The sequence below is a fragment of the Mya arenaria genome, chromosome 4, assembly GCF_026914265.1.
Source record: "Mya arenaria isolate MELC-2E11 chromosome 4, ASM2691426v1".
Taxonomy (NCBI): Eukaryota; Metazoa; Mollusca; class Bivalvia; order Myida; family Myidae; genus Mya; species Mya arenaria.
This window is the reverse complement of record NC_069125.1, coordinates 29,126,718-29,153,360: the sequence shown is the minus strand read 5'-3', so window position 1 is coordinate 29,153,360 and position 26,643 is coordinate 29,126,718. Positions and strand designations below refer to the sequence as shown.

At 34.7% G+C, this 26,643-nt stretch overlaps 2 protein-coding genes across 3 annotated transcripts in view; both read right to left on the bottom strand.

Annotated features, from left to right (window-relative positions):
• The window catches only part of LOC128232006 (uncharacterized), a 56,547-nt gene extending 47,364 nt beyond the window's left edge, over window positions 1–9,183 (bottom strand). The window contains exons 1-2 of one of the 2 annotated variants that reach the window (XM_052945334.1): window positions 9,129–9,183; window positions 2,077–2,291 (exon numbers count right to left, since the gene is read on the bottom strand). In XM_052945334.1, coding sequence (XP_052801294.1) covers window positions 2,077–2,241 — 165 coding nt within the window. In that variant the 5' untranslated portion in view covers window positions 2,242–2,291; window positions 9,129–9,183. Of the gene's footprint in view, window positions 1–2,076; window positions 2,292–7,582; window positions 7,965–9,128 lie in introns of those variants that run through there. The other variant, XM_052945332.1, reaches the window with a different exon arrangement.
• Window positions 9,184–12,561: 3,378 nt separating this feature from the next.
• LOC128231759 (CD151 antigen-like) lies at window positions 12,562–26,092 on the bottom strand. The gene is made up of 7 exons (XM_052944938.1): window positions 26,035–26,092; window positions 25,641–25,772; window positions 24,776–24,967; window positions 21,164–21,238; window positions 20,069–20,167; window positions 18,291–18,443; window positions 12,562–17,900 (listed from the first exon to the last, which is right to left on the bottom strand). The coding sequence occupies exons 2-7, from the start codon at window positions 25,764–25,766 to the stop codon at window positions 17,751–17,753; spliced, it is 795 nt and encodes a 264-aa protein (XP_052800898.1). The 5' UTR covers window positions 25,767–25,772; window positions 26,035–26,092; the 3' UTR covers window positions 12,562–17,750.
• Between the last annotated feature and the right edge of the window lie 551 nt (window positions 26,093–26,643).

The following is a 26,643-nucleotide window of genomic DNA, read 5'->3' as shown; positions in this document are numbered from 1 at the left end:
AACTCAGAAATGAGGACCAGAGATCGTTCAAAACTTCTTGCGTATGCCCCCTGAGATGTATGATGAGCTGCTACAGAGGGTGGGTCCAAACATCATACTAGGTACAGGCCTTCCCTAAAGCCCGGTCTGAAGCTTGCATTGACTTTGCGTCATCTTGCCTCTGGAAGCACTTATGCAAACATGCAGTATGGATGGAGGGTCCCGCATAACACCATGTCAGTCGTTGTTAGAGAGGCCAAAGGCCAAGCTATAATCGTTGAGTATTTGCCTGAGGTGATGAACTGCCACACTACTCCAGAGTGGCATATCTGTCAAATTCCTCAAAAAGTGGAACTTCCGATCTTAAGGATGCTGCCAGACTCAGCAACTCTCTTCTGCAAGGACTCGAGGATGTCATTGTCTGGATTCTGAGGTATTTTTCTTGACGATGAATGGACAGAGTTAGGCTCCTCCGGGTCTTTCTGCATCTCAGCACATACAGTACGTCTCAGCTCAAACGTTACTCATAAGCTCACATACGTTATGTAAACGTTACTCATAAGCTCACATACATTATGCATATGTTACTCATACGCTTGCATACGCTACCCACACGGTGATAAACGCTACACTGACGGTGACCTAAGTTGATATACGCTAACACACGTACGCAAACGTTTCTCATGCGCTACCTGTACGTCGGTTATATGTTATACAAACGCTGTTCACACGCTATTTAATACGTTTCTAAAGGACTGTCGTCGATAGTTCGGGTTTAAACTATGGAAAACTGTGCGTATAAGTATTGTTTCTAAAATTTTCGCACGCAATACATACGTTTCTATCATACGCTAGAGTGTGACTACACCTTAAACAACCAAGAAAGTGACATTAATTCCTAAATAACTTTGTTTACATCGGTTATGACCCGTGGTGACCCATGTGAGAACCCCGTTGAAGTCACGTGATTCCTTGCCCTGAAATATAAGGCCGGTATTCCGTGAACACGCTTTCCAAATAAGAAGTCCGCATCTGTACATGTGTTACGCATCCGCGTTTCAAAACAGAAACAGTATTCCATGTGTCCGCATGGATAAGACCAAATGATAGTTTACGCATGCGAACAGCTGACGCGGACAGCGTGAACATGGAATATCTGCCTTTAAGTATGTTTATGCATTTATGTAGTCAAGGAAAATGGATACAAGCATACATGTCCTCTAAGAGTTTATTCTCTTCGTAAGAGCTTATGAATGTCAGTAATTTATTGAGTAAATGTCACAAACTCATGCAACTGGTAATCTAGGTAATCTGATAAAAAAATAACAATTGTTAATAAACGTTGAAAGCAAATGGATAAAACCTGATTTGTGTACCGATTTTTACGATTTTCATGTGTAAAGAAGGCTTTAAAATTCATATTTTGAAAAATAAAATCAGATCTTCAAATTTGGGCATATTTATAAACTACTAAGCATGGGAATCACACAGAATGCATCATTTTCTGATATCAAATGCCAAGAATACTAGTTCAAAGTATGAAGCGTGTTGTTGACACTTGTGTTCTGTAGTCGGAATTACAGTAAAGGAAATTGAAATATGCGTTAAGATCGTTGAACATTTAAAACGTTTTTTTTTTCGATCGAGAAGCCCAAAACCAATCCGTCCACGGACACTAAACATACAAACGATTTGGTATGGCCTTACCTAATCTGGAAACCTAAAACCTATCCGTCCACGGACACTAAACATAGAAACGAATTGGTATGGCCTTACCTAATCCGGAAGCCCAAAACCTATCCGTCCACGGACACTAAACATAGAAACGAATTGGTATGGCCTTACCCAATCTGGAAACCTAAAACCCATCCGTCCACGGACACTAAACATAGAAACGATTTGGTATGGCCTTACCTAATCTGGAAACCCAAAACATATCCGTCCATGGACGCTTAACATAGAAACGAATTGGTATGGTTTTACTGTAAGGATGGATTTGAACTATAGCGCAGTGTTAAATTGAGATTTTAATGTTCCAATAAGCATTAGAACAAGGCTCTGTGAATGAACAACTGTCGCTGTTTTAAAATTACCTACCTGCTTCTCTCCAACGCTGAAAAACGTGTTTTCAAGTTTTCCAAGATACGTCATCTCACGCGGTAGCATCGTCATCGCACGTGGAAACGTTGGCACGCGCGGTTTGTGTACATGGTCACCCGGGTCGTATGTCGCCTCGCGCAGGAACTTGAACTTCCGGCCCATCTTTTCGCTCTCGTTTTTTTTCCTCCGAGTTTTTATGCCATGTATCCGAACTTAAAATGAACCATTTGAGAGTTATTTCATAAATGTACTAATATTAAGTATAGATCAAGTTTTTTTCATAGTCTTACTTCATATATTTCTGACCAACATAAAGTCTTAAATTATTATTAAATGTTCTGTCCATATTTTCGGTAATTTTATTATTTCCTCAAAACTGCTAATTTCTAAGTGTTTGCCTTTCTTGACTAAGATTGAATCACCAGGACTTGACTTGGAAAAACATTTTCATTAAAAAAGTCACCTTTGTTTACCTAGGGTAATCTGGAAGGAACACGACACCTCTAGGAGCAATTCAATCACTTCCGATAAGTACTTTTGCAAACATGAACAAAATCTTGGAGAAAAATCTGTGTTTCTTTTATTTGACTTTCCCATAGCAAATAAGTCGTGGCTAAGCGTATTAAGTATATTGTCATTTTAATACTAGTACGTGGAAAGTGACTTACTTCCTAACCAACAATGTAAACAATTTCAAAATAAAGTACGGAAGTAGATCAAGGTAAAAATGTTCACAACATACAATGGGTCGATTGTTTAGAACTGTATTATAGTTAACAACGTGATTGACGACAGCGTTGTTAACTTGTAAAGCTGCACTCTCACAGATTGAACGTTTTGACAAGTTTTTTTTTTGTCTCGGAACGAGCCCATTTTTGCAAAAATACATGAAAAACAGTGATATAAGATTGCTGACGAAAAATCAGATCGCAGATTTTTTTATTTAAGTTCAAAAATTGTTTTTTTATGCGTTTTTCTAAAAACGTTAGTAGCGGTTTAAGCCATAAAACATTAATATTATTTTTGAACGGAAATATGAAAATCTACGATCTGAATTTTTGTCAACACTCTTATATCATTAGTTTGCAAATATTTACGCAAAAAATGCTCTTTCCAAGACAAACAATAAAAAAGTAAAAAAAAGGTAAATCTGTAAGACTGCAGCTTTAAACATGAAATATCTGATGATATGCGCATGTATTCAAATAAAAAGTACAGCTGAAATATCTAAGTAATATTGCAGATCACAAGTTTATCCATAAATTTAAGAAATTCAGAGCAACAAAGATTTGAAAGTTAACAACGATGACTTTTACAACGTTGTTAACAATTTTCTGAACAAACGGCCTTTAATATCGTATCAGAAGAAAATCTAAGAATGTTTGAAGTTTTGCATATGGCAAAAAAAAAGAACTAACTCAGATTATAAACACAACTCTAGAACTCCACAATTCGGATGGTTCGCCAGTCGGAATCGCCCATGATTTTTCTTACAGAGATTATCATGACCTTGACCTTTAACATATTGACCTCAAAATCGATAGGGGTCGTCTACTGACTATGACCGATGTGCATACCAAGTTTGAAGGTTATTCACTAAGTCGGTCAAAAGGTTTTTGACCAGAAAGTGTGAAGCCAAAAACACGAAAACTACATTTGACATTCAATAAGGGGAATTTATAAGAGAAACCGAAATATGAGGCCTCGAAAAATTAAAAGTACATGTATACTAAAAATACTTGAAATAAATATATAGTAGTGCACAAAAAGTAGCCAACACGTACACGTAAGTGGATAACGAAGTGTACAAAAAGTAGCTCTCATGTACACGTACCTGTACAAGCAGTGTTTCGTAACCAATCTTTCGATTTTGAGCTTTTTATTATATCCTTTTTATTCTGAATCATATCATGTTTTGTCAAGAAACTGTTAAAAACATGTTAACGACAATGAACAATTAAGTCTGTCTGTACGTGTGTTTGTCTGTCTGTCTGTTTGTGTGTCTGTCTGTGTGTGTCTGTCTGTGTGTGTGTCTCTGTGTCTTTCTGTTTGTCTGTGTGTCTGTCTGTGTGTCTGTGTGTCTGTCTGTTTGTCTGTGTGTCTATCTGTCTGTCTGTGTGTCTGTCTGTGTGTGTCTGTCTGTCTGTCTGTGTGTCTGTCTGTGTGTCTGTCTGTGTGTCTGTCTGTCTGTCTGTCTGTCTGTCTGTTAATATATTTAAATGCATTCAACGCACACAATCATTAAGTTGCTATAATATAAGGGCACCACTGACGGATACCAACGCCAGTTGACGGCTAGTTCATGGAATTGTTAGGCCAAAACAGTTATTTGTTTCCACTAACATCTAAAAAATTGAGTAGGTAGGAAGGATATATTTCTATTTATTGAGAACCGGCATTTTATAACAAATTGACCTAAATCATGGTATATCACTATTGTATAAATATTTAAATACATGTTTAATTAAAATGGTCAATTTTTAACATGTTCACTAAGAAGGACAGATTGTTAAGAAAATTAGGGAAAAATCAACACTACGGGGAAAAGTGTAGGGTCGAGAGGAAAACATAGGGTGGGTCGTCTTAGTGGACACAAACACCTTTTTGTTATGCCTTATGAGTATAATTTTGAAGATAGAGTGGTCGACTTTTCTTCACATGTGTTGAAATTTTTTCCACATGTGCGCATTGTCATGATTGTCACCGCATGAATATCTTAAACAGCTGCCGATTTATGATTAGCATTCCTGCCTAGGACACCAGCACTATGACAATACCTCGATTCTCTTGTATATATCGTGATAAAACGTTACAACCGCTGCATAGAGTGAATATGTACCGTACATGGAGTGAATTGGGTGACCACCGCTAGGCCACACTTAACTAATTATTTGTTTGGTGTTCCCCATCCACATTTCAGTCGAATGTAGAGTTGTTATTGTTTGATTTTTGTATTGTTGTTGTTGTTGTTGTTGTTGTTTACCCCTTCAGGAATGTCAAACGAATAAGAAATAGTTTGATCACCGGATAGTTTACACGAAATGAGGTCGGGGGTATTTATGTGATTCGGTCGGTAAACGCAAAGTAAAGTTTTTATTAATTTAGGCCATACTAGCAATATAAAGTGTTACAGGTTAATTGTCATTACAATTAAAGATTAGAATTCTTAAAAAAAGATCATATTTATTACAGGCAACCGTGAAGGTAAGGATAATATTTATATGAAATCATGACAAAAACCAATGCAATTCAAATATTCCTAATAGTCCTATAATCTTATATTAAAGCCTGTCCTGCTAGTGGAGTGGTTAGCGAGTTGGCTTCTCACCAAGGCGTTCCAGGGAACGGGCGGGTTCGATTCCTGGCCTTGGTGTATGTGAGTTTGGTTGGTGGTCACCAAGCCGGACAGGGCTCTCCTTTTTCCCCAATATAACAAGTTTACTCTCTGACGCAACATCTTTCCGAAGAGAGTGACATAGCGTTAATTATTACAACGACCTATCGTGAATTATTACAACGAGCGTGACCTATCGTGAATTATTACAACGAGCGTGACCTATCGTGAATTATTACAGCGAGCGTGACCTATCGTTAATTATTACAACGAGCGTGACCTATCGTGAATTATTACAACGAGCGTGACCTATCGTGATTTATTACAACGAGCGTGACCTATCGTCAATTATTACAACGAGCGTGACCAATCGTTAATTGTGACAACGAGCGTGACATATCGTTAGTTAATATAACTTTCGTTATTTTTCTAACGTTCTATGTAAAACAACTGAATATAAACTAAACGTATTATAACATTAAGCTTAACAATCGTATTGTTAAGCAGTCGTGCAGTGTGAGAGAGAGAGAGAGAGAGAGAGAGAGAGAGAGGGAGGGAGGGAGGGAGGGAGGGAGGGAGGGAGGGAGGGAGGGAGAGAGAGAGAGAGAGAGAGAGGGAGGGAGGGAGGGAGGGAGGGAGGGAGGGAGAGAGAGAGAGAGAGAGAGAGAGAGAGAGGGAGGGAGGGAGGGAGGGAGGGAGGGAGGGAGAGAGAGAGAGAGAGAGAGAGAGAGAGAGGGAGGGAGGGAGGGAGGGAGGGAGGGAGGGAGAGAGAGAGAGAGACGGGGGGATTTGGAGCACCAGAAAAAAACTAACTTTGACTACCCCCACTACATTATCCGACTATTCTAATCGTATCGTAACGCAGTGGTGATATTTGAGAGAGAGTGGGATATTGAGAGTACCCGAAAAAAATAACTAATCCCGAATAATTTTAAAAATGATAACTAAAGAAAAGCAAGAATTTCACTAATTATGATGAAAAAAATAACACAACTGAATGATTTGAAATACAGAACATATAGGCTTGAATTTGAATAACCATTATGACACGTGAAATAGCATCTATTTAATCACTTAAAGATAGCAGCCACACCTAGATTCTAAAAAGTTCTTAATTTATTCCTAGATTCTAAAAAAGTTCTTAAATTCTTACTCACCGCGCTTATAACATCCCGTGTATATTCTAACCGAATCGTGTTTCATTCATATTTTGTCTTCTTTTTGCAATTCTCAATATTTTAACCACGTTTTGTGTAAGATCAAAAAAGGCAAAACAAAATGAGAACACTGAAAAAGGTTAGAAATAACTCAAGAACATTCCTAGCCCTAAAACATTTTTGGTTCGATCATTTTACCAAAGATTTATATCAGAACAATCTATGAAAGAATACGATTCCTATCAAATAAACACATTTCATATTTTGAACCATGCTTTGTCATAAAGTTTAAATGAAAGGAGTAAGTTGTTGAGTAATTACTTAAAGTTACACTCTTATTCAAAATCAATACATACAGATGTATAACAAACATCAATTTTGACTGATAAACCTTTAATTACTTACTAAATAATGTATTAATGGAAAATATTATTGACTGATAACAAGATTGTAACCGTGTATTAAATAACTGAAAACGCAAAAATATTAAATGATTGGTGAATGCTAATAGATTTACTGTGATCTACTATAGTCTCATAAGGTAGAAATACCATGTTTTTTGCATATTTCTTTCAAATTAAACTCGGTATTCGTCATAAGAACCATTGTTTTCGACATTTATTCGTCCTCTATGCTATATCAAAACATTTGTAATAATTGTGGTAAATTATATTTGGGAGTAAGAGTCCATCTTTAAGTATTATCAAGAAACTGGGGGCAGTATATTAAACTAACCAGATTTCGAAGAACGCTTACCTTTTGTTTTCTCAAATGTTGAGCCAAGCTTAACTGTTAAGTAATTTAATGAGTAGAGTAACTTACTGAGATATTACTAAGAATTTTGGAGAAACAGCGAACAGTATTAAACTTTCCATACTTCAAAGAACTCTTACATTTTCTTTTCTCAAATGTTGAGCCAAGCCTGACTGTTAAGTGGATTAATGAGTAGAGTAACTTATTTAGTAGCTACTTAAGTATTTTCTAGGAATAATCATTATCAAATAAGACTTACCTTTTGTTTTAAATCGTTTTAATTATCATCCCAGCAAGTTTCGCCTTTGTGAAGAATTTTATTCGAAAAATAAGAGTCCAAATTGGGAGTAATACTCCTGATTATATTAATCCAACGTACACATTTCATTTTTCATCATTTTATTTCAGAACACACATATTTTTTAAATTTATTTTACTGAAAGTACGTTTTAAAAAACGGTCCGAAATCCATACACCAGTCGGGCTCATGTATTTCTTTTTAACTAAGTATATATCTACAGTATTACATAATGTTGTTTACTGAGACACATCAATATAAGAATTTATTGATAGGAGATAAAACTTTATAATAACAAAATAGCAGATTGAGAAAATCATCTCCAATACACTGACGCTATCGTATTGAGAAAATACCGCATTGAATGAAAGAAACATAAATAATAGATATTTTAATCTTCAAAAGACTGCACTTCGTTTCACAAAAATGACACATTCAATTTAGTTCGGTAATAAATGGCTTTCACAATGAAACCAGAAACCACGGCCAAAGGATATTTACAGAAAGTTTGTCACAATAAATATACACAAGATACTTCTTATTTCATTTAATGGGGCTCTCTATTTGTTAATGTGAGTGGTTCCATTGTGTGTTTGTCATAGAAGTGTCTGAAAGTGAAATCAAATCCTTGACCTTAGCCTTTGTCTGTCTTGGACCGTTCCGCCAGTAAATCAATTAATGGTACCGTGCAGTAACGAATTCAAATAGCACTCGAGTTGGACCACATATTACACAAGTCACGATGTTCACATTTCAATTGTGAAAAATATGCTCTTCGATACAATTCAATTCAATATAATATCTGTATTTTCTTTTTAAAGAAGAAACGCATTATATACATGTATGTACTAACCATTCATTTCGCACGGTGAACACATTTATTCTTGAATCCGGATCGGAATATTTCATTCATTCATTCATTCATTCATTCATTCATTCATTCATTCATTCATTCATTCATTCATTCATTCATTCATTCATTCATTCATAATTCATTCATAATTCATAATTCATTCGTTCGTTCGTTCTTTCGTTCGTTCGTTAGTTCGTTCGTTCGTTCGTTCGTTCGTTCATTCATTCATTCATTCATTCATTCATTCATTCATTCATTCATTCATTCATTCATTCATTCATTCATTCATTCATTCATTCATTCATTCATTCATTCAATTCATTCATTCATTCATTCATTCATTCATTCATTCATTCATTCATTCATTCATTCATTCTTTCATTCAGTCATTTATTTATTTTATTTATATATTTTATTATTTATTTAAATATGATTTTGTTTGGGTGGGGGGGGCAGGAGAACGTCGGCATTGCAATATACTGAACTGAAGATTAGTGTATTCCCAGTTTTGAAAACTATATTTCAATAATTAGTTCCATATACTTACACCTAGACCGTCTGTCGCAGGATTTTAATACATCAAAGAACAATCCTAAATGCGTAAGATTTTCCAAACAAATTAGAAGAAATATTTACAATGGTTCTACTTCTTACCTTTGTTATCACTTAGAGTAAAAATATTTGTCCTTAAATCCGTAACACCTGTGTATTTAACAGCCTACGTAACTAAAACTAACTATATTAATATATGTCATGCTTTGCCAAATGTAATTAAAGCGTCTTGTTACCATAATAAAAATACATAATGTAAAATTTTCTCAAATTTTCTTTAATAGTTCTTTTAAAAAAAATCAATTACAGAACAGTCATGTTTTTACATGAATATGCACAAGGACTGAACAGCCATGAACGTAAGGCGACTATAAATTAATTGCCAGATTTTCACCCCCGCCCACCCCCTCTTTTTCCGCCGCCCCTTAAATTTTATTGACTCGAATAATAATGTTGAAATGGTTATGTTTTTGCGTATCGGACCGGTACGGTCCGGGAACGGCCTTTATTCATACCAGTCGGTGTGGGTGTAAACATTTACATGTGAACAGGAGAATTGTTACCGATGGTGTTCAAGGATCGTCAAAAACATGTTTATCGTCCCTTATTCAGTAAGAAAGGGCATGAACACATATTCAACGGTGAAGCAGTCATATAAGAAAAATAAAATGCCCCCCCCCCCCCCTCCATCTAGAAAAATATGGATGAAACCTGAGGATTATATGGTGTGTGAGTGTGTTAATTTAAGAAAACTATATTGTCAGGAATGATGCAGAATTAATGAGTACTAACAATGCTTGTAATGCACCAGTCTATTGTAACCACGCCCCCCCCCCCCAGGGTCTGGGGGTATACCGGGGATAGCCGGGGAAATGGGCCGTGTTTTTACCTTTCAGGTGGCCCCGCAGTGCCGGGTGAGTGCGGTGGTTTTGTCTTCACGCAAAATATAGCGGGGAATGGGCCTTACCTAGGGTACCTGGGTGCGAGCGCATTTGGCGGAGATTTTACCATCAGTTCGTCTCCGCAGGGCGGGGATTTTACCCGGGGTTGGCTGGACCGAAAGTCAAAGTCCCCGCTATTCCGCGGACCTGGGGGCCGTGGTTACAATTGACTGGTGCATAACACAGCTGAGAAAACTACATTGTCATTAATGACGCAGCGTCCATAATAACTAACAAAGTTTGTTACCAATCAACCAATGTACTAAGAGGTAGTATAACATAATTATGCATAAATGAGGCTCTCGTTTATAGTTTGGCAATTTCATGTCATCTGATTATCAAAGAATACAAGAAGTTGAGATACTGTCAAGGTTGATTTGGTGTTATCAAAATCTAGCAATTAATTTATATTGGCCTAGCATATATAACTGTCGTGAACACACATGCAGTTACACGTGTATTTTGATATGTTTCAAATTTCATATTGTCTGTGGCAACTTTTGTACCAAGTTTCATTTAAATATCTCGAATAGTTTTTTGACTTATGTCCAAGGTTAACTATTTTGCACGCCCACCACAACGACTCCAGGTTATTGGCAATACCCTCGAACATCAGACGAGGTAAAAACCGAAGTTAAGGCCAACATAAGGTAACTGCTAGAATTTCATTCAAATATTTTTGTAATGGGAGCGAAGGGTGACTTTTTTTCCTTAGATGACTGTTTCACCGAAGAATTTGTGTTCATGCTTTCTCTTATTGCATAAAGGACCATATGCATGCGTTTCTAGGCGAATAAGTAAGTAACTATTCTCCTTTTGTACTTTTGTACTAGTGAATATTATACGTCGACCACGTAGGTATAAATAAAAGCCGTTCCCGAACAGTACCGGACCGATACGCAAATGCAGACCCTAGTTTAAGGGGCGGTGGAATCAAAAGGGGGCCGGCGGTGATGAAAATCTAGCAAGTAATTTATAGTCGCCCGATGGCCAATGTTTACTATTTTGCACGCCCCACAACGACGCCAGGGCCATGGCAATACCTTCGAAAATCAGACGAGGTAAAATATCAGCTTTAATGCATATTCTACAGTGCAACCTTCCAACATGTGATTCAATTAGGCAATTGGCGTAGTATATTGTACGCCAAGAATATTGAATTTCCTATTTTATAACTTAAAAGACCCATACAGATTCATAGATAAAACTGCATTTTTGTCAAAAGGCAATTATGAAAATTAAATATGAAATTGAAGTCGGGTGCTTTGGAGTCATGGGCAGTGTAAACCATGAAAATAATTGGTTATAGTGGTATTCAAGATTTTACCACACCCTCTTTGTTTATTACATTTTGAATTTCTTTTAAATATATAAATTCAAAAAGTTTTTGTTTAAAACTTAACTTTTGCTGAATACTAAACCAGCATTGTCCCAGGTGTTCGGAACTTTGTAATAGTAAACAATGTGATTACCGACGCCGTTGTTAACTTGTAAAGGTGAACTATTTTATGTGGACTCATATATTTAAATACAACATGTACTGCTAAAACTGTAGTCCTTAGTCTTGTTAGGAATACTGTAAGCGTGTCCATGAAACCGCCAGAGCAGTATATATTTGAAAGTTAACAACGATGACGTTAACAACGTTGTTAACTCTTATAAAGTTCTGAACAGTCAGCCCATTGTTTTTTTAAACAATTTGCCAAATACAAAACCAATACTGGGACGATTGTTAAGATTTTTGTTAAAGTTAACAACGTTGTTAACGTCATATTTGTTAACTTTCAAATCGGTTCTGCTGCGGAAGGTTTATGGATACCCTCGTGTTCTGCTGAATTTCTAATAAGATTTAAGACTTCTTTTTCACCTGTACTTTTTTATATCAGATCATAAAATAGTTCACGTTTAGAAGTTAAAAATGTCACTTATCACATTGTTATTTCAAAAGGGTCATTACGGACCAGACATTACGGACCAGATTTAGGGACATTACGGACCAGATTTAGGGACATTACGGACCAGATTTAGACCAGATTTAGGGACATTACGGATCAGATTTAGGGACATTACGGATCAGATTTAGGGACATAACGGGCCATATTTAGGGACATTAAGGACCATCTTCAGAAACTTACGTACCATGATTTATAATGTTATTAACACTTTTAAATTAATTCACTCCTTTTTTCATTTGTTAATAAATACTTGAATACGAGTGCTCAGTATGATGACACATGACAATTATCTTCCATATAACTGTGAAAAATCACGTGAAATTCGAAAAGATCTATGGTTCAATATAAATTCTTGTGAAATTATTGAAAATAGCTCTAAACGGACGGTCCATTGTCTGTGTATTGAAATAACCTTATTTTCAACCCAAAATTTGCCAATATTGTTTCTTCATTTTTTTAGTTAATATACTTATCTGTGTTCATACAATTGCAATCCGTAAATTTCTTCCACTTGATATGCAGATTTCTTCCATTTGATTTCTTTAATCTTATTATCTAATATTAATAAAAAAATATTGACATTCTTGTCAACAGATTTTGTTTGTGTAATTTAAGTAAAGAAATAGGCTAAAATTAAAGCTTTATATTTTATTAAATAAAGGTACATGTGTATTTACACAATAATAATCATATACATGAATAATCCCAAAAGGTTTTTATACATGAATAATACCAAAAGGTTTTTATACATGAATAATACCAAAAGGTTTTTTAAAAGGTTTAACAAGATTTTGTATATTACAGGAGTTCAAACTGCTGAGAATTGTAAATACTGAAAAATAGTCAGAGAATTAGGAATTATATCCCAAAGCATAGTAAAGGGACTTAGACCTCTTTGAAATTGTTTCTTTGGTCCTTAAAGCTGCACTCTCACAAAATGCCTGGAAACCAGTGATATAAGATTTTCATATCTAAGTTCAAAAAATGATGTTTCATGCAGTTTTCTTAAACCGTTAGTAACGCTTTTAGTCCAAAACATTCATTTTTGAAGGGAAATCTGCAATCTAATCTTTTGTCAGAAATCTTAAATCACTTGTTTACAGATATTTGCACAAATATTACCTCATCAAAGACAAAAAAAATAAAGAAAGTTGTCAAAACCGTAAATCTGTGAGAGTGTAGCTTTAATATTATTTTAAGATACTTTTGATGTTAATATTCGAGCAAAAATCAATCTTGACAATTGTTTAAAATTTAAATCGTGATTTCATGATTGATCTTTTCAATTATTATTCTTTTAAACTTCAAAACCCCTTGTACTAAACAACATTTACTTGTACTATTAGTACAATATTATTCTCAAAAATGACTTGAACAACAAAACAAAATTGGTAATTGCGGTATGGTTTTTATCTTATACCGATTGATTGGCATCGAACAAGGAAGATGTAAATGAGATTCAGAACTTCGTGGTTAAAACAAAAGCAATTCTTGTAACTGGGTTAAGCAATTTCTCTACAAAAAGCAATGAATTAACAAAACAAATTAAGAACATGTAAATGTTTATCTTTTTTTTTACTCAATGTATCGAGGGCCATAACTCAACAAATAGTAAACAAAGAGTTTTTGGACTTTCTACACAGGCTTCAATGTCAATGTGAACATATGTATCAAGTTTGATAACAATAAGACAAAACAAATTCCACAATGTAGACAACACAAATGCTGTAACACTTCCTTGTCAAGCTGTAAACTTAATAATGCTGATGATATAACGAAGCGCTGATTCAAACATAACAAGTTTTAACTTACACAACCAAACTTTCGTGGAATGTTGTTTAGCAATGAGGGAGTCAACTACATGTAAACTTATATTATTGTACAACTAGAAACATATGTATTTTTTTTACTATTAAAAAAAAAAAAAACAATATTTTTTCTAATAATTACAAATAATGATTACAGCAACATTTACATTGTTTCTGATTTATTCCATATTACATGACTAACTTCTGGATTAACAAGGATAAGAGACAGTACAGTGGAAACCCGTTAGCTCGAACTCTTAGGGACCCGCGATAATACTTCGAGCCTCAGAAATTCCGAGCCAAGCGAAAATGCTTCGCTTTAGTATAAAGAAAGCGGTCCTTTACATAAATACGGGGTTCGACTGTATATGCTTTGTTTTTAAGTGAATACCATATTTAAACATGAGAAGGTATTATGAATTTATTTCTCCCATTAATGTCTTCAATTAATCATGAATAATTTAATAAAGGTACCCACTCTACTGTTATGTAATCTTTGGATGACTTGTGACTCGACTTGTGACTCCATATCAACTTTATTATCTTTTGTTAGGTGTTTATGCAAAGCGAAAGAGTATGTAAAAACTCAGAATTAATATTACAAACAAGCTTTCTTGGCCTTGAAATATTGCAGAAACGGTAATTTCATGGCAGATTACAGTTTAAATAAATAACAAAAATACAAATGACAATATATCTTTAAATGACAATATATCTTTCTATAATGTTCAGTCATATAATTAACATATTAAGTTTCAGCAAGCAAAGTACTTTTAAGCGATAATAAAAAATTGTACGGGATCACCATCCATTCATCTTTAACATTATTGCCAAAACGATCATTTATTTTACAATGTCTCGATTATTAATTATCAGCGGGTTAAATCCGACCAAAATGATAATAAAATTATATGGGATTAAAGTCCTTAATATTTAACATAATTGTCAATACAGTGGCTTGTTACTAGGACAAGTTTATTTGTATAATGGAACCCATTAATGACAAATATCAACTTTATGTCTAATGATAAATATTAAATGCTAAAAAATAAAGCAGCGTGTGACATTAATCCAAAATACAATGAAGTTGTAAAATAAGTAACGCTAAAGTTGTACAATAAAAAACAAATCTATTTATTATCTATATTAGAACACACTTTGCAAAGGGAGATAAGTCAGACAACCAAAGAAAAGTCTTTGTACAAAGTAACCCTTCAGAACTAATCGGCCATTTTCCTTCGAAAAAAAAACTCAGATACAAATGGACGGTTTACAATGTCAGAAATCTGAACAGTTTTAACTATGCTGCAAGTAAATCGCATAGTAAATTCAATTTAGCACTTTACTCTTGGGAATCATAATTATTTATGCAATGTACAATTCAATGACAAGCAATTTAGACTTAAAAATACACAAAACACGTTAAAACACTTCAATTAATGAATACTATTCTACTTATGTACCGGCATACATCCGAGGTTGTTTTCAATAGAAAATGGCCGAGGTGATCTGAATGACAAAATATCATGTAATTATCAGTATCATATTGCATAAAGCTTAATTCATACAATTTTGGCACGAATGTACATTGTTTTTACAAAAATACAAACAAATACAAACAGATATAAAATGAGTACATGGCAAATACATAATATGAACACTTCAATAACTCACATTCAATTTTACAATGACCATGAGTTTAAATTTGCACGTTTTTTTTATAATTCTTATGAAAAGAGAAATAAATACGTTATTCCTTTTTATACAGCAATATTGCTTTAAAATGCTCATGGACATTATTATAATATCAAACCTTATAGCATATTTGACTGCTTGTTCTAAACTACATTAAAGTTAATAACATTGTTCACTTAACAGTTGTTAATATTCAAATCTTGACTGCTCTGGAAGTTTCATGGATACACCTATGATATGAAATATTTTTAACAAAATTTGAAACCGCTGTTCAATCTGTGCTTGTTTTAATTAAATTTAACAGCATATCGTAAAATATTTCATCTTAAGTAGTTAACATGAATAGCGACATTGTTGTTAACTTTGAAACATTAAACATTTAATGTTGTGCTCATATATTTAAATGAAACAAGTACAGCTGAAGTAGTTGTCCCAAATCTTGTTAGAAATACTGCAAATCACAAGTGTATAAATTAAACATCCAGATGAGTAACGATTTGAAAGTAAACAATGATGATGTTAACAACATTTTTTACTTAAACAAGGCTGAGAGCAATGAGCCCCTTGTTACAAGAAAACAAAAGAAGATTCAAATATTTTTTTTGTTTTTTTTTCTCAGTTGGAATTAAATGGGGGAAAATACAAAAAAACAAAATAAGAACTTGCTAACACCTACGAAAGAGTTTCTTCACTGCTACATGATAATGAACTAAAATAAAAAACAACAAAAAAATGAAAAATACAAAGCAGAATAATGAGTGAGACATGATTGAAAGTCCAGCCCAGACAGAATCAATCCCACAATCTGATTCGGGGATTACAAGATAATGACAACTAACGAAGCAAAAATGAAGGTCAAGCTAGCATGAGATACTAAAATAGCTATAGTATACACTATTTAACAAACTATCCCAGTAAGATATATGGAAATGATGAATCATGAAAAAGGTGTGTATGTTCATCAAAATTGACCAGGGGTCGTATTCAATTCAAAAACCATCTTCGATTTGACTTGAATTTAAAAATAGAATCTGAGTGTTTTGATTGGACAGTAAAAATAACTGCCCAATGGAATCACTGAGGCCTGCGAAGGACAAGGATAAGAATTATACTGGAAACAGCCCCAGGTTTTTTTAAATAACCATCTTAGATTAAACTTGAATTTAAGAGTAGAATTTGAGTGTGGTGTGAGTTCGGTTTGTGGTCACCAAGCCAGACAAGTGGGTTTCCCCCGGGTACTTCAGTTTCCCCCACAACAGAAGACCACACTCTCATATAAAATAATGCCAACAAGAGTGATTAATATATGGTAGGTTGTAATAAATTGTTTCACAATCATTGTAAAATAAATATCTTTTAATTAAGGAGAAGAATAAGAATTATATCGAATATTGAATACTGGCCCTGTAGGAATAACTTAAGTTAATTGACCACAAAAAGGTGGCAAAAGGGGAAATTAATGTTATAGAGAAAATAATAATGCACACACTGAGACATGAATGAATAGTAAGCGCAGGAAATACTTTCATGACTTATCCTCCCTTGTGAATACAAATTAAGTGCATTTGTGTGCAAAACAATTGTGCTTGCCACTACGGCATTTCTATTATTTAAAAGTTGCATCTAGAACAACTGTGCAATTATTTTACAAACATAAAACTTACTGAAAGTGATAGAATAGCTATAAATTAACCTTAAATAATCAACATAATTTAACGATTTTAATTTTTTTAACAACTTGGCCAAATTACTACATTTACAAGCTTTTACACCAGTATACAATAACTGTAATTGTACAAAACTGTATACATGCATATATATATATATATAACTGTATACTAATTTGCTTAAAAAATTATAAAGGTGTATGCTAAGTGAAAAATAGCTAATTGTCTCTGAATGTACTAGTAAATGATGTATTTTTTTCTCTCTTAACATACATGTATAGTGTATAAAATAAAAATTTCCAACACTTAATTTCCTTCTTTAAAATGAACAATTATAACCTTAAACACTCATTTGTTTCAGGAAATGAAATAAGACGTACATGTACTAATTATTATCAGAATTCTGTTTACTTAAATTAACTAAAAAATTGTTAATAACTGTCGTTTAGTCTCAAAATTAAATTTAATTTACATTTAATTGGTACAGATTGTTTTCATATACCGTATATTTGCTTAGATCAGGATCCAGTGTTTCATAATCAAGTCATTAAATGAAACAGACAACAGTTTTATTGCAATTTTTACAAGTTTGATTTTATAAGCTATTGAATGAAGAGCTGGGCCGGAAAGTGACACGTAGCTTGACCTTCTCTGGCTGTCAGTAGCGATACTCGGCCTCCTTCACCTTGCGGATGAGGCAGCAAGAGAATATGATGCCGAATATCTGTATGAAACAGAAGCCGAGGGCGATTCCTCCAATCAGAATCAAGGACTCTTGGGTGATTGTTTGAAGAGTGACTGCACAGCCCTGAAGTATGGAAATATTGGATATTAGTGTTTTGACAACCAAAGCCAAAAATTATAATCCAAGTTCTTTAATAAAAATCATCGAATTCATTTGAAGATTGACTTCAAAGATCAAGCAATGTATCATTCCAAATCTAACATTTCCAAAACAGTTTGTCTCGAGAAATAACTTTTAAAATTATGCTATTAAAATATTATTTATATAATACATTGATAAGTGGTATTAAAATATCTAAAGTATGAAACACACCTTAACTAGCTATACATTGAAAGTATGAAAAAAACCTCAAATGTTTATAAATTGCAGGCATAAAATGGCTTTTTAAGAATGAAATGAAAGTTTGAAGTATTAAATGGAACTCAAACCAAATATCCAATGACCAAATTTTACCGGGTAGTGGATATTGGATGGATGATCTCTGAGGGCACACAGATCGCTCACGGTAATACAGCAACTGTCCGGTGTCTTCCTGGAGTCATTGCTAGACTTCAGCCACTTGGAGTGACGCCAGTCTTCAAATGATCGTGAACCGCAACATTTGAACTGAAACATTGATCAAGTTCAATATAAAGTCCAGGATTATCAACTTATATAAGTGATAAATAAGTGAAAACTGTGAGTTTACGGCTTTAAAAATAGTTTTAAAGCCTTTGTAAAAAATGCTTGTCAATGCTTATCTTTAATAAGGCCACAAAAAAGTGTTTGGGCTGACCTGACTGACTCACAAAAATACCTCGAAAGAATTTGAGCCTTTAAATCGGTATATTTTTCATTTTGATTTCCCTACTGAATTACAGGGTTAAGAAGTAAAAAAAACAACACGAAAACAAGCAAGCTATTAAGAGAAGTACTATCACCTTTATGCTTGAAACTCATATATTCCTCTTTTTGAAAATCATCAATTATTATTCATGATGAGTGACTCGCAATAACAATTGTGCCTAGAAAGTTATTTTTACCTCGCTTGTGATCATACTTGTTTCTTTTTCTCTTTTTTATTCGTTAAAAATTAAGGAAAAAAAGTATAAAAACAAACAAACAAACAAACCCAAGCTAGCTCTTCACATAAGCTACCTACATGTACACACCAACTATCATCACTATCCATCAATTCTTACTAAAGTTTTTGGGTGGACACCATTTTTCTATTTTTAGTACCAGTGACCTTGACCTTGACCCCCTCAAAAGCAAAACCAAGCTAGCTCTTCACATAAGCTACCTTAACACAAACTATCATCACTATCCATCAATTCTTACTAAAGTTTTTGGGTGGACACCATTTTTCTATTTTTAGTACCAGTGACCTTGACCTTGACCCCCTCAAAAGCAAACCCATGATTGCTCTTTACATAAGCTACCTACACACCAACTATCATCACTATCCATCAATTCTTACTAAAGTTTTTGGGTGGACACCATTTTTCTATTTTTAGTACCAGTGACCTTGACCTTGACCCCCTCAAAAGCAAAACCAAGCTAGCTCTTCACATAAGCTACCTTAACACAAACTATCATCACTATCCATCAATTCTTACTAAAGTTTTTGGGTGGACACCATTTTTCTATTTTTAGTACCAGTGACCTTGACCTTGACCCCCTCAAAAGCAAAACCAAGCTAGCTCTTCACATAAGCTACCTTAACACAAACTATCATCACTATCCATCAATTCTTACTTAAGTTTTTGGGTGGACACCATTTTTCTATTTTTAGTACCAGTGACCTTGACCTTGACCCCCTCAAAAGCAAAACCAAGCTAGCTCTTCACATAAGCTACCTTAACACAAACTATCATCACTATCCATCAATACTTACTAAAGTTTTTGGGTGGACACCATTTTTCTATTTTTAGTAACAGTGACCTTGACCTTGACCCCACCCACCTCAAAAGCAATCTCACTATCATTACTATCCATTAATGCTTATTTTAGTTATTGGGTGGAAACCAATGTTTGAAACCCGCCTACCCACCAAACAACATCCCCACCCTAATAACCTGTTTTTTGTTGAAAACCTGATTAAAAAGGAACCTTCTTAACTTCCTAACCTAAAAAAATGAGGGTAATTGAATCACCGAACAAAATATATATTAAATGTGATCTAAGCATTCAGAGTTCTGAAAGTATTTTGACACAGTCACACTTTAGAGTTTAACCCTGAAAATTCCTACCTCAACATGCATATCGTCAATGGCCTTCGTGAGTGTGGCATCATACTTGTAGCTGTTCATCATCGTGTCATTCAGATTTCTCGTCAGTTCCTCGTGAATCTGTTAACCGAACGAGACCCGGGTGATTAAGAGTTACATTTCATGTGTCTGTGAGGATATTTAGTGAAAATGGGATATATTTCTGAAATCCTTGGGACAGCTTTCATCAAGAATTTTAAGAGCCTTTAGTACCAAGGAGAGATTTTCAATAAAATCGCTCCTAGGAACACATACAAAATCGCTCTAGAACTCTTCGTTTATCCATGGACACAAACAATCAAAATGTTCAAGCTTCTGATCAAAGCTAATTATTTTACATCATGTTACTGTAATCTGGCAATTTTACGATTGTAAACATCCTTCATGCAAGAATTCTCTTTAGACTCTGTAGCAGATTAACTGACATTCATGATATATATAGGGATTTTGCTTTAGATTATAGAAGTGTTCTTCACACTGTCCTTTTCTGGAAGCACCCTTTTGCCTTCATAGAATGAACTACTTAAAAAACTATCAACTATTTCTTTTGTTCTGATTTAATTTGATTAATATTTATATTTGTCTTTTAGTTTAAACTTTATTTAATTTTACAACGATTGTGAAACAAGCTATAACAACTTATATTAATCACTCTCGTTGGCACGATGTTGCGCGAGAGTGTGGTCTTGTGTTGTGGGGGAAACCGGAGAACCCGGAGAAAACCCACTTGTCCGGCTTGGTGACCACTAACCAAACTCACATGCGCCCAGGCCGGGAATCGAACCCGGGTCGCCTTGGTGAGAAGCGAGTGCGCTAACCACTGCGCTAACCGGACAACCGGTATTTGGCTTTTAAAATCTAATATAACTTAAGTCAAACACAATTCCTGAATTTTTTGTCAAATTTATACGTTTAAATTCTTTATAACCCAATAAAATGTAACCATTCACCTCATTGTCCCTACTCTGCAGCATCCTGTCCTTTTTAAAACCTGCCTGAAACCCTATGTATATATATATATATAAAAGCCACTATTTATTATTAGAAAAGTTGTTGACAGCCAGTTTTGGAACTCACCACTCCGTTGTACATGTATGCTAGCACACCGGCCACAGCCTCCAACAGGAATATCAACAGCAGGAATAATGCATACTGGAATACAAAACAAATTTAAAGGATTATACACAATGTAAGTACTAAATAAAATACATGCATACAAAATTAAGTTAAATTACAAATTATCAATACTTACTTCAGTTGGTCAATTACATTACTGGTTGAGAAGCAGTTTCCGACGGAAAGCAGTTTCCGACAAATCGCTTTTTCGCGTACTTTCTTTAGATCTTCATAAAGAAGGTACTGCAATTCAACTATATGGTAACTAGGCAATCAAAAGTTGAAGTTCTTACTGAGACACGTAAGTAACTTTAATTATTATTTAATGTTTAATGGTTATTTTTCATTTTGTACACAAACTTGCACGTGGGGGATCGGCACGGGCAGCGTATTGCGCATGCGTGTGAACCTAATTTGCATATCTATGAATAGCTACAAGGTTTTCCTAAATTGACGTATACAAATGATGATCATTGTGTACATATTTATGAACACTGGTGTCATGCTTGTTTCGCACCCACATTGACTTAACTGTATACAATCACAAGTTTCTATCAGAAATGAATCAAAATATCATTGAAATTCAGTGTCTGCCTGATATCGAGTATGCATTGACTGTCGTAAATTTTAAGGTTTAAATTTTTCGTTAATGCTGAAAAATTAATTATTTTTATCTCATTTCATTCTTATATTTAGTATATCGAATAAACAAATAGTAAAAACACACCATAGGCAGCTTAAATCTGCCCGGCATTCGATTTGTCGAAAACTGCTTCTCACCACAAGCTAATCAGAACAGTATAAGTACCCTCTTTGCGTCCCTATTAGATACACTATATTAGTGTTTTAGCCAGGAATTAAAAAGGGCAGGGTGGGCCAAAAAAAGGGCAGGGTGGGCCAAAATAGGGGCATGGTGCTTTCTTAAATGGGAAAACAATGCGCACAATATTAGTTTTGTATTGTTGTAAAACGACCATGTACCTTATCAAAGTACATGCATGTTCATACACACATTGTAGTAATATCCCTACAGAATACTCTTAATTCTTCTTTCTTGTTCATTTTCACGTCAGACACTTTCTTTAACATCTCTGGCTTATTTTTTGGGGAGAAGTCACTTCTCCCACCAGTCAAAATAGGGAGAAGTGGGGAGACTTTAAGGAGAAGAGATACTTATCGTAAAACCTGAGATAAATATTGTGCCATGCCACAAAACTTTAAATTCACATTTACTTTGATTGCTTTTACCAGATGGAATGTTAAAAAAGTGTTATTTTTTGGCCTATCAAAAGTGTACTTGTCTAGATTCTCCTTTTTGCAATGTATAGTTTACCTCCGAAAAGCGTCTAAAATAAAAACAAAGACATTAAAAAAATACCATTTGAAACAAAATACCATTTGAAACAATCAGAATGGCCTTATATATGAGCTGTTAAAAAACATTTAAGTGCAGGGGGCGAATCTTGTTTTGGTATGATCAGGATAGAGTACGAATGTCACATTCAGCTTTGCTGTTATTTACTTGTCTTTGGTTCAACAAATTTTAATATGCTGACATTTTAAAACAAAATGACATTTAAAATATCTATCCTTCATGAAAAACTCACTAACACTTAATAATAGAACTAGAAAATCGAGAAATAAACTCCGAAAAATGTTATGACAAAATGGCGGTGACTCGCCGAATCTTCTACTTTTAAACATCGTACAAATGAGCAAAATACTGTAAGTAAACGCTATATAAAGCAAATAAAAAAGTTTTGAGATTACAAAACAAATTTTCATTATGAACTTTCAACACAAAAACTATCAAATATTGGTCATGCAGTTTTGAGTATTTGATTTTCTTAGCGCCACCGTCTGTTATTCAATGACCGTCTGCTTCAAACGAAACAATGTTCTAAAAAGTGTGCCTTGTTTTTACACTGCAAGAATCAATTGTTTACTAATTCTTGACAACATTTTTCATCAATTCTTCGCTTTTTCTATCGCAATTTAACAAACTTAATCATTTGATCAGTGTCTTCTCTGGTTGGTTAACATGGAACGTTTCGATAATTGGATGATAGACAACCCAATTATGTGATTAGGAGATTACCGATTATAAGTGGCTAAATTAATTAAATTTGTAACAACATCAAAGATCGACATTTAGAGGTACAACTTCGATGTCTCAGACAAGGAATAATGTGTCATAATGAACATCAATTAGCACCCTGATTATAAGCGTGATTTACTGTTAATCAGACCCGCGGTGATGACGGTCGTGTGCCTTAGCACGCACTGATCTATGACAGATTAGGAAACGGCGACATTGACCAATGAAATACTTTTAGGGCGTAACTTTGTGATAAACAACGATCTGAATGGCCAGGAAGGGCGCAAGGGGGCGGGAAAAATATGACAGGGCGTGTAAAAAGGGGCAACGGGGCGGGGTAAAAAAGGGCAGGGCGGGCCGCCCTTCCATTCCGCTATAGCTAAAACACTACTATATGTGACGTCACACATGTGAAAAATATATCGACAATAGCAGCTTGAGCTGAATTTATCTAAATTGTGAACAATTTTAGTACCGTATTTTCTCGACTATAAGACGGGGAAATTGGGTCCCAATTTTTACCCCAAAAGTAGGGGACCCGTCTTATAAGCGAGTCGATAAATATTAAAAGATTCAAGTCAAAATCAGTTAATTTTAACATAGTGCATTCGTCTATCCAGTATATCGTCTGCTGATACAAGTATGGGGCAATTAAGTAAACAACAACACGAAATCTCTTCACCGCGCGTGCTCTGACGTCACACAGTGTACCATTATATCTGCATTTTTTCTCAAGGCGCGTGTCAGTATAATTAGTTTGACAGATATATCAAATCAATAAATTGGAATCTTAATATGATGTAGGTACCTAACTGTCAATTTGATTAAGCAAACAAATGACAATGCGAATATGAATCCTTTATGTTCGTCGCCAATCAAGGGACAATATTGCCTAAAGCATTATTGCAAACTTAAACGCGTAACCATGTACTCATTTTTAACCTACCTCCAAATAGATAGCTCACACGCCATTTTCTTTGAGTAAAACAAAAACAGTTACCGCGAATGTCGATAATTGTCTGTTGAGCTTGAACATTTTTACACATTAGGAAGAATTTTAGCATTTTAGATTTGCTTAAAAATTGACCCCGTCTTATAAGCGAGTCGAAACAAAAAGCACCAGATTTCATGGGTAAAGTTAGGGGGCCGTCTTATAAGCGAATCGCCTTATAGTCGACAAAATACGGTAGGTATTTAAACACGTATAAATAATTCAATAAAAAAGTGTTAAAACTGTCGGAAACTGCTTCTCAACCAGTAATGTTCCATTAATGTTAAATTTCAGAGGTAATTACGTAATTACATGAGTATGTATTCTCCATTTGATGTTACAAAACAATGATGGTTACAGTGGTAAGAATTTTTTTTTTTCAAAATACATTTTACAGGCAGGATAAACTATAACAACACCTTCAATTAAGATTTGACCATTTCTGACTTTGTAACTGAAAACAATAATGTTTTGCATCACTCACAGTGAAAAGGAGACACCTGTTCTCCTGGCAGGAGGCCACACATCCAAGCACTCCCATGATCAGGATGAGCGCACCAGTTGCGATCAGTATATATGTCGTCACGGGGAACATGGTGCCTCCTAGCAGACTGACAAACGAGTGACGGTCGAAAACCACATACAGACCAACTGCTAGGAATGCCAGCCCAGACACCTGATATGTAAACATATTTGTTCAGTGATATTCAACAAAATACAGACTTCAGCTCATTGTACATCTTTTTTAGGAATAATAGGTTGCTCAGTTTCAGATATATAAGAATAAAAGTAATCAAAGATCTGTTATAAATGACAAATTCTGAACATAGTTTTAACGTAATGTCTGTTAATGTTATTTATTATATAGATTTTTTTTATTTATATCAATTGGAAAATTAAATTGCCTATAATCACATTAGGAAAAACAACAACAAAGCTGTAATGCAACAGTCAATTATATCCACGGCCCCCCAAGGTCCGGGGGTATACCGGGGATAGCCGGGGAAATGGGCCGTGTTTCTACCTTCCTGGTGGCCCTGCAGTGCCGGGTGAATGCGGTGGTTTTGTGTTCGCTTCAAATATAGCAGGGAATGTGCCTTACTTAGGGTCCCTGGGGTGCGGGGGCATTTGGCAGGGATTTTACCATCAGTCTGTCCCCACAGGACGGGATTTTTAACTGGGCTTGGCTGGACCGAAAGTCAAAGTCCCCGCTATTCCCCAGACCTTGAGGGGCTGTGGTTACAATTGACTGGTGCATTATTTATAGATTTCTTTTAATTTATAGCAGTTCGAAAAATTGAATTGCCTATAATCACATTTGGGAAAAAACAACAAAGCTTTAAACTTACAAAGAATATGAAATTGAAAACATATAAAACATTGCGCAGGAATGTTTTGCCGCAATAATCTGGATTTTTCTTCCTGTTTTTAGCCGGACTACCCGCTAACTGGCTACTGTTTGCGTTGGCAGGCATTTCTACCTGAATAAGTACATAATATTCATATTATAAAATTGAACAATGTTTAAATATAAATTTCAATCTTTCTAATCAAATTTGACATTTACTAGCATTATTTAATGAGACAATTTTTGGATGACACTTGTTGAGTACGAAAAATAAATGACATAACTTTTTGCGATTCTATATCAAAGCAATTCAGCCATTGGGATGTATGCTACGTTAAATAAGTGATTAAATTATAAATAGCAAAGCATTGATGGAGAAATTCATTGAAAAATACCTGTAAAATTGTAAACAATCAACAGGTTGCAGTCTACAGGTGCTTGATTTATTTATCGAATTAATTTCTTTGATGTCTGGACGAATCAATTTATTTAGTTAAAACGTCGAAAGTCATCATTATTTACGCTTTGCTTGTGATGAAAAATGACGTTAATGATGATGATGATGATGATGATGATGATGATGATGATGATGATGATGATGACGATGCTGCTGCTTGATGATGCTGCCGCTGCTTGATGCTGCTGCTGCTGCTTCTGCTGCTGTTGATGATGATGATGCTTGATGATGATGATGATGATGATGATGATGATGATGATGATGATGATGATGATGATGATGATGATGATAAAGTCAATAAAGGGGGTAAAGATGGTGATCACACAGCTGGACCGGAATTAGTTGCGGCTCCATCGGCTTTATTCTTTGAACTTTTATTAAAATACTCATGGCCTATTACAGACATAGTTAAAAAACAAAATGCAACAATAAAATGGAATGGCGATTCAGCATAGTTATATAATCGTCCTAGAGAGTCTAGTCTCCTTACTTCGCCAGCGGATCGAAAAAAAGAAACCCAAGACAATGCTTTTCAATATTTATTTTG